At 43.2% G+C, this 8,745-nt stretch overlaps 1 protein-coding gene across 4 annotated transcripts in view; it reads right to left on the bottom strand.

The window, feature by feature from the left end:
• Positions 1-1,254: 1,254 nt before the first annotated feature.
• Positions 1,255-8,745, bottom strand: part of eno4 (enolase 4) — a 30,797-nt gene continuing 23,306 nt past the window's right edge. For 2 of the 4 annotated variants that reach the window (XM_028603985.1, XM_028603987.1), the window contains 3 exons: positions 2,610-2,671; positions 2,042-2,083; positions 1,255-1,601 (listed from right to left, as the gene is read on the bottom strand). In XM_028603985.1, the coding sequence (XP_028459786.1) occupies positions 1,428-1,601; positions 2,042-2,083; positions 2,610-2,671 (278 nt within the window). In that variant the 3' untranslated portion in view covers positions 1,255-1,427. Of the gene's footprint in view, positions 1,602-2,041; positions 2,084-2,131; positions 2,250-2,609; positions 2,672-5,434; positions 5,595-8,745 lie in introns of those variants that run through there. The other 2 variants (XM_028603986.1, XM_028603988.1) reach the window with 2 other exon arrangements.

The following is an 8,745-nucleotide window of genomic DNA, read 5'->3' as shown; positions in this document are numbered from 1 at the left end:
GAGAGCACAAAAATGTAGGGCTGTGGAATTAACCAAATTTTTATCGCAATTTTGATTTTTGCTGCCTAACGATCACAAAAACAATGTAATAGCGAAAAACTATTATTTTTGCACATTACGCTTTGCAAGTAAACTCTGATTTTGTCTTGTGTTCTGAATGTAAAAAAAATAGGGACGAGAAAAGTATTAAAGGGAATGTCACAGTTTAAGATGTTTTCACCGTTTGTTTTTTAAAGATTAATAAATGCATCATCTTTCCAAAAGTCAATGAGGAATCTTATTAAAAAAATCATGATTTTCGATATTGACCAAAAATAATCGTGATTATGAGTTTTTCCATAATGGAGCAGCCCTACAAACAACCCATTTCTGCTCAACTTAAAAAGGCATTTTTCTTGCGATTGAAGTGGATGATATGATTTGTGGGTCTTTAGTGTAGCTGGACCCAGCCTGTTGCTGTGTGTTAACTGTGAGCAGGGCTTCCAAACAGCAGCAAAGCTCTGTCTTAGTGCTGGGAATCACTGATCTCCATTCTGGTTCAGAGGAGTTGTCTTAGTGACGCCGATGAGGGCCGACGGCCGACACATTTGTATACAAAAATATACAAGTGGATGAATATTAAGGGTGGGCCTAAAATAATATCACGATACTTCAGGCTGTATCTGCGATAATGATATTCTTCAGGATGGACAAATAAGTCAATATTTTATAATTCATTTCAAGAACATACAATTGCAACAAAACAATGTTATAGTTTCTGTGTCAGGCCTTCAAATATTCAGTAAAAACTCAAACAAAAAATGATCTCTCAGCTCTGTAGTTTGCAAACAAAACATTCTGTATAAAATAGAAATAGTACAAGAAAGGTCACATCTAAACAGTTGCCAAATTAACAGGCAGTTACATCAACAAGTTATATATTGCTATTATCATGATAGGATTTTTAAATACTACATTATATTAAAAATGATACCCTTTAATCGTATACGATATGATATGGCACATCCCTAGTGAATATATTGTTTTTCTACCTTAACAAAAGTACAGAAACTGAATCTTTCTCTTTTCATACTACAAACGTTATTCATAAGAAACGTGCTTTAAATAGCAGTGAAATAATGCCCTTCCCCAGTGGATCTCTTCTGTTTGCCTTGTAGTGTGTACTGATGTTTCTGTGTTGTGTAACGAGGTCCAGCATACAGCACTTGTAATGTGGCGTGTACTGTATACAATACTGAAGTAGCAACGAGATGCCTGGGGGTTGTATAGACTGTTTTTATTGAAGGTTATGTTCACCCACTTAGCCTCTCTCTGAACAGCTTCATATAGATTTTTTTTTACCGCAGGTTTGAAAAAAATCACAACGGTAACACTAGATGAATGCACCCCAGCCGGGTTTATAAATGAAATCCTGACAGATCTGCTAGCTATGAAAGTAAAATATAATGTGGTTGCACTGACACAGATTTTAAATCAGTCCTACTTTCTGGATAAGAACAGAAGCTGTTAGCAGGCCATGTCAGACAGAGTACTCTCTGCAGTAGCGGGCCGCTCCTGTGGTTTTTCAGTGAACAATGGAGGGGGGTGCTTCTCCTCGGAGACTGTGGACGAGACAAAATAATGAAATGAAGTGAACAGACAAAAGATAGACCGCAGATGTCTCAGATAACTGGACTGGAATGGTGCTTCTGCCGGTGCAGCTGAAGCACACAGAGCCTTTCCCTCTGGGCTTCAACATACACGATCAACACAAACATTAAACCCCAATAAACATGTTAACTCAACTTTGTTTGATGGGAATTGAGTACACACAGACATGTACTCATCTCTCATTAACCCTCCTGTGTCCCTGCATGCTTTTTGGAAATGACTGGGGCTGGGAAAGTATTTGTCCCTGTGTGTAATTAGGGGGCCAATTAACAGGTCCACTCACACACACACACACACAAATACACATTTGTATGATCCCTCACACACAGTTTCCTTTCACATCGAACACTGAGAGCGGGAGCGATGTGTTCTCAAGCCTGGGGATTCCTACCTCTCTCGCTGGCTTTGTCTGGCCTCCTTTCTCTCTGTCCAGCTAAAAAAAAAAAAAAAAAAAGACAAGGGAGGAGTATGAAAAACGTACCTAGGATTCCCTGTTGGGCCAGTTCTTCCTCTATAGAAATCAGCCGGTTGAATTTAGTCATGGTCTCAGCACTCCTTAGACCTCCCAGTTTGACATAGTCCAGGCCCAGGCCCACAGCCTGGGGGAGGAGAAGAAGAGCAACACTGTGTGAGAGACAAACTGGTGCTGAGGAAAGGAGTGCCATGCCACCAAGGGGAAGATAGTCTCACATTGCCAGACCTTCCTCCACAGCACTGAGGAGGAGGGTCTGGCTAGTCCACACAGCATTCCAGGATGGGAGAAAAACGTGCTCTGGTCTATTGTCATTTCTTTAAACCAATCACAATCATCACTAAGCTCCATACAGAGCCACGGTGCCGGGGCCTTGTTGGTGAGGCTGACTGCAGAGTTAAGTCAAGTCAAGTATTACTTGACATGACATGACATTACATGACATGAAGCTGGAAACACTAAATGAAATAGAGGGAATTAGACTCACTAGATCTGACAAAGAGTCATCACTGCAGGGCTCACTGTATGTCGTTCCCATTAACACTGAACCTGGTAGAAGGTAAAGAGAGAGACACACACACACACACACACACATACACATTATTAGCATTGATATCATTCCACCATTGAAGCAATATTTCACAGATGAAAATGAAGAGGGATTTTGATATAGCACTGGCAATAAAGTTTTGCTTCAGCATGCATCAGCTGATTCATTCATGTGTCACCATCAGCTGACTGATTTGTCCAATCATATTCATGCTGGTGTACAGGTCAGCCATTATTACATGACACTTCTCAACTTCTCACTGCAGGTCCCCATCCCCCAACCTCCTCCTTTTTTGCTACTATAGAGAGGCCAAGAGACCTTTCCTCATTCATTACCGTACATATTTGTTCCCAAATAAGGTCCTATGGTGGTCCACCGGAGAGGGTGGGTGTTATTTAGTTATTTTTGATTTAACTAAGATTTATTGTTCATGTACTGTATGTTTATTAAAGTTGGATTAGTTCTCCTAACAGAACACATTCTTGTTGCATCTTAGAGTCTTTGAGAGCTCCCTCAAACAGCAGAACCTTTTTTTGTTACCATGTCTAACTGTACAACCATTTGCTATAAATGGTTTATTCCTTGACATAAATGTCTTTGACCTGTATAGAGTAGAAGTCAAACACAACCCACGCTCCTGCTAGGGCTGGGCAATATATCAATATTATATTGATATCGTGATATAAGGCTAGATATTGTTTTAGATTTTGGATATCGTAATATCGTGATATGACGATATTAGTGTTGTCTTTTACTGGTTTTAAAGGCTGCAGTACAGTAAAGGGATGTACTTTTCTGACCTTACCAGACTGTTCTAGCTGTTCTATTATTTGCCTTTTTCCCACTTAGACATGATGTCCACATTACTGATGATTATTTATCTAATATCTAAGTATGAAGATATTTTGTTAAAGCACCAATGTCAACCCTAGAATATCACCGCAATATGGATATCGAGGTATTTGGTCAAGAATATCGTGATATCTGATTTTCTCCATATCGCCCAGCCCTAGCTCCTGCTCATGAATTTGGCTGGGTCGTTAGAGAGTACTGGGACAGAAACAAAGTATTAAACTAATTGCAGGTCAAAATATGAGTGTTGGAAATAAACAGCAGAACAGTGGAGCACTTTCTACGTTGACTTGTTGAACAGTGCGTTAGGAAATGGAAGTTTTAGTCAGGCGGGGGGCCAGGATAATATTATCCACCCTTAAAAGCCACATTCATTAAGTCTATTGCTTTCATTAGTTTTAGTAGTTTAAAGCAGGTATGAAGATAATCAGATACAGCTTCATACTGGGTGAGATTAAGTTGTGTTTCTAGTGCACCCAAACTACAGAGGGTCCACTCTGCTGTCTATGAACATTGAGCTTGCTGCTTAATCAAATACAATCTCCTGACTCTCATCTCATCCCATCAACTGTCCCTCACAAAGCACTTCTCAATGTGAAATCAGCCCTGATGATATGATATTTAAAATTCCCGTTCTGATTAGAGATAGAGGTACCAGGGTGTACTCAACTCAGTTTTCACAATTGTCAAACCTAACTGCTGTTCCCTGCCAACAGACAATGTCTAAACCGGACCCATTACATTCTCTTAAGTCCTCTTCTGGTGATTTAAAATGTGTGCTATTAAACATTAGATCACTCTGTAGTAAGAGTTTCTACATTAATGATTTTATTTTATTTCTCAGTATGGACTACGGTTCTTATTCCTCACTGAATGTTGGCTCTCATCCAGTGCCTCAGCAACACTTATTGTGACTTCTCCTCTGGACTACAGCTTCTTATTCTCTGCTAGAGAAGGGAAGAAGGGGGGTGGTATTGCAACTACACATTCAAACTTGTTCTCCTGAACTAAGTGCACTTTCGGAGATTTCTCAAATTTCTTAATATTTCACAAAATATTACTTTTTCTTCCATTGATAATGTCACAGACAACCTGAACAGTGCCTTGCTTAACACTCTTGACTGTCACACCTCTTAAGAACAGGAAACGCGCTCCGATGAAAATGGCGCCATGGTTCACTGATTACACTCGTGCACTAAAAAAATCTAAACATGCAACTTCTCACATAGCCTGGGCTGACAGTTTTTGATTTTTGATCCTCGCCTGACATTCCAGTCTCACATCAAGGCTATTACCAAGACAGTAGGGGTGGGAAGAATAATCGACTGTTAGATGCATCGCGATTCTCTTTAGAACGATTCGATCCTCGATTCAGATAAGTTAATAATCGATTTATATATATATATAAAAAAATTTAAATGTGTTGATTTTTATTTAAAAGTTACTGTCTCTAGACAAGTACAAATCAGAAAACAGAGTGACTGAAAAAGGATGGGATAATGGACAACAACTGACCCCCAATTTCCACCATCTGCGTAACGGCTGCGTAACGGCTCCGAAGTCATTAGGTTTCCATTAAAGTCAGTGTGTGTATTTCCACTGACTGCAGAACGCCTGCGTTCCGACTGCGTCCCAGCTCCGGCGATCAGCAGCCCTCCGCAGCAGATACGCAGAGCTTCTATTTTTGCCGGACGCCGGAGAGCTCCGCAGCAATTCAGCACACGGCAGATAGTGTGGGACAGGAAGTCGAACACAGAAGCAAAATAAAACATCCGGTTCATTTTCAAAATAAAATACGCTGTGCTCACGGCGTATCATATTTATCTGCACTACACCTTGAAAACACAGCACAGAGTCGTTTCCCCTCTACTCGTCTGGATGGAAACTAACTGGTGTTGGTTTTGTGGTTCTATTCCAACGTGAATTCGCGAGATCTCGTGGGTCCTCGTGACTACAGCTGTCAGTCACGGCCACAGCCATTCCACAACAAATCCCGACCTGGTGGGTATTGACGGACGGCGGAGCACGCAGCAGACACGCAGCGGAGCCGGCCCGCAGACGTTCTGCATCCTGTGGAAATTCGGAGTTAGAGTTTAGGCAAGAGTGCAGAAAAAAAACACACAAAAATGGCCAAAAGGAAGAAAAGAAATTACATTTTGTATATATACACATGATCTAATAAGACAAAACACATATAGGCTGTTCATCTACTTTATCACATTACATCTAACATCTTCATGTTCTAAGAAGCCAATTCTCCACCTTTAAACATGACTGAGCCTCTGACATGGAAGATTACTGGGAGAGAAGGGGATTTTCACAAGCAGGTTTAAGGTTTAAGCATGGAATGACTACAAAACAAAAACCTCAGTAGACAAAACATTTCATTAAAACGTGTGTGACAAATATATGTCAAAATCTAAGCTTTGTCTAGCTGCTTTGTCTAAGAAGTGATTAGGAAACACTGAATAGCAAACTCAGATTTATATGTATATTTTTACATAAAAAAATGTTTGCATCGAGATGCATCAATAATCGGTTTAGAATCGAATCGTTGGCCTCTGAATCGGAATCGGAATCGAATCGTGAGGTGCCAAGAGATTCCCACCCCTACAAGACAGCATTTTTCCATCGCAGTAACATTAAAAAAATTCAACTCATCTTATCATTTTGTGATGCTGGAACTGTATTCCAAGCATATCTGATCACTGCAATGTCCTTTTTCTGGTATTCCAAATTGTGCCACTAGAAGACTTCAACTTGCTCGGAACACTGCAGCCAGAATCCTGACAAAAACTACAAGAAAATATGATAACATAACTGGCCTCTCTTCAGTGGATCCCAGTGCAAGCTACAGTTGATTTTCAGGTTCTTCTTTTAACATATAAGGCCATGCATGGACACCTTATTTATCTGAGCTTTTCACACCATATACACCGGCACGCTCTCGCCGCTCCCTTGATGCTGGTCTCCTGGTCATTCCCCTAGTAAACTAAAAATCTGTTGGTTATAGAGCACTCTCCTACCGTGGCCCTCATCTTTGGAACGGCTTCCCATCCATCCATCCATCCATCTTCGTCCGCTTATCCGGTGTCGGGTCGCGGTGGGAGCAGCTCCAGCAGGGGACCCCAAACTTCCCTTTCCCGAGCAACATTAACCAGCTCCGACTGGGGGATCCCGAGGCGTTCCCAGGCCAGGTTGGAGATATAATCCCTCCACCTAGTCCTGGGTCTTCCCCGAGGCCTCCTCCCAGCTGGACGTGCCTGGAACACCTCCCTAGGGAGGCGCCCAGGGGGCATCCTTACCAGATGCCCGAACCACCTCAACTGGCTCCTTTCGACGCAAAGGAGCAGCGGCTCTACTCCGAGCTCCTCACGGATGACTGAGCTTCTCACCCTATCTCTAAGGGAGACGCCAGCCACCCTCCTGAGGAAACCCATTTCAGCCGCTTGTACCCTGGATCTCGTTCTTTCGGTTATGACCCAGCCTTCATGACCATAGGTGAGGGTAGGAACGAAAACTGACCGGTAGATCGAGAGCTTTGCCTTCTGGCTAAGCTCTCTTTTCGTCACAACGGTGCGATAGATTGAATGCAATACCGCACCCGCTGCGCCGATTCTCCGACCAATCTCCCGCTCCATTGTCCCCTCACTCGCGAACACAACCCCAAGGTACTTGAACTCCTTCACTTGGGGTAAGGACTCATTCCCTACCTGGAGAAGGCATTCCATCGGTTTCCTGCTGAGAACCATGGCCTCAGATTTAGAGGTGCTGATCCTCATCCCAACCGCTTCACACTCGGTTGCGAACCGATCCAGTGAGTGCTGAAGGTCGCAGGCCGATGATGCCATCAGGACCACATCATCTGCAAAGAGCAGCGATGAGATCCCCAGCCCACCAAACTGCAACCCCTCCCCACCCCGACTTATAAAAGAGACACTGAACTGCCGGCTGCAGACAAGTGTCTCGGACAAGCAAGAGAGAGCAGGGCGGAGCTGTGAAAGAGAGAAATAACACAATGTTTTCACAGCGATCACGTTGTAAAGTAACCCTACACGGTAGGGCTGTCAACGAATATTCTAAATTCGAATATATATTCGAATAGTTTTAAAAAAACGAATTTCGAAGGTGAAAATTAATATACCAAAAAAAAAGAAAAAAAACGCTGGCGGTAGCAGAGGCTGTCTGGCTGTCTGCTTTGCTAGCGCGCCTGAAAGCCGTTACATACCGGACGCAGCCCAGCTGGCGCATACACGTGACATCATGAGATCGCCGTGACTATTTATACCTGCACTGGTGCTCGCGACACTAGCTGCCGTCTTCTCCTGAACAGCGGTGGCGCTAATGAGCAAATACTACCGACGCTGCCCTTTCTACGGACTAGAAGAAGAAGGTAAACAACAGCAGAACTGGCAGCAGCATTGCCGTCGATGCTTCTATTTGATTCACTGACCTACTTGGTCGGATCGAGCCTTTCATTCACCATAAAAGAACTCATCTTAACCCAGTAAGTTTACCAGAGAGACCTGCAGTCACTCTGAGAGTCCTGCTGTCGGCAAACTCAAAAAAGAGCCGTGCGCGACGTCGGCTCGGCCGGATAGCGATATTACGAATCCCACTATGGCCACGCCAAGACCCGCCCTTCAATAGCGTTCACACACTACTATTGGCCAGGCGTCCATGCTTACATGTACAGGTCCTATCCCCTGACCAATCCCCTAACCCTAACCTTAACCACTCGAGGTGAAATGCCTAACCCCAACCAATCGAGCTGCTTCGTAGGGCGGGTCTTGGCGTGGCCATAGTGGGATTCGTAATTTTGCGGCCGGATATTGCATAATTTTGACGTCACGATGTCGCGCGCCACCTTGAATGCATGCGCAACCCAAGGGGGTAAGCTTCGCTTCAGAACTCGAGCCATCATGGCGCCATTTTGTTGCTAACTGGCCATCACCTCCTGTTAGCATTCCGCCGACCGCCGTTGTTTAGTTCCAAAGAAACACAGCAATGTATAAAAGGCTTCATTACCTTGTACCTCACGTTATGGCTCCGTAGCAGACGTTTTTGTAAAAATAAGCTAACGATTGTGTCATAACCAAGTGACTTACTGTCGCATAGTAGAGGAATTACCGTATAGTACAGGAGAAGCTCGCAGGCAGTTTCGATTTACATGAGATGTTTAGGTTTAATTACTAATGTTAACTAGCATGTTAGTGATCAA

The sequence above is a fragment of the Perca flavescens genome, chromosome 17 (genome assembly GCF_004354835.1).
Source record: "Perca flavescens isolate YP-PL-M2 chromosome 17, PFLA_1.0, whole genome shotgun sequence".
Lineage (NCBI taxonomy): Eukaryota > Metazoa > Chordata > Actinopteri > Perciformes > Percidae > Perca > Perca flavescens.
This window is presented reverse-complemented; position numbering and strand designations above follow the sequence as displayed.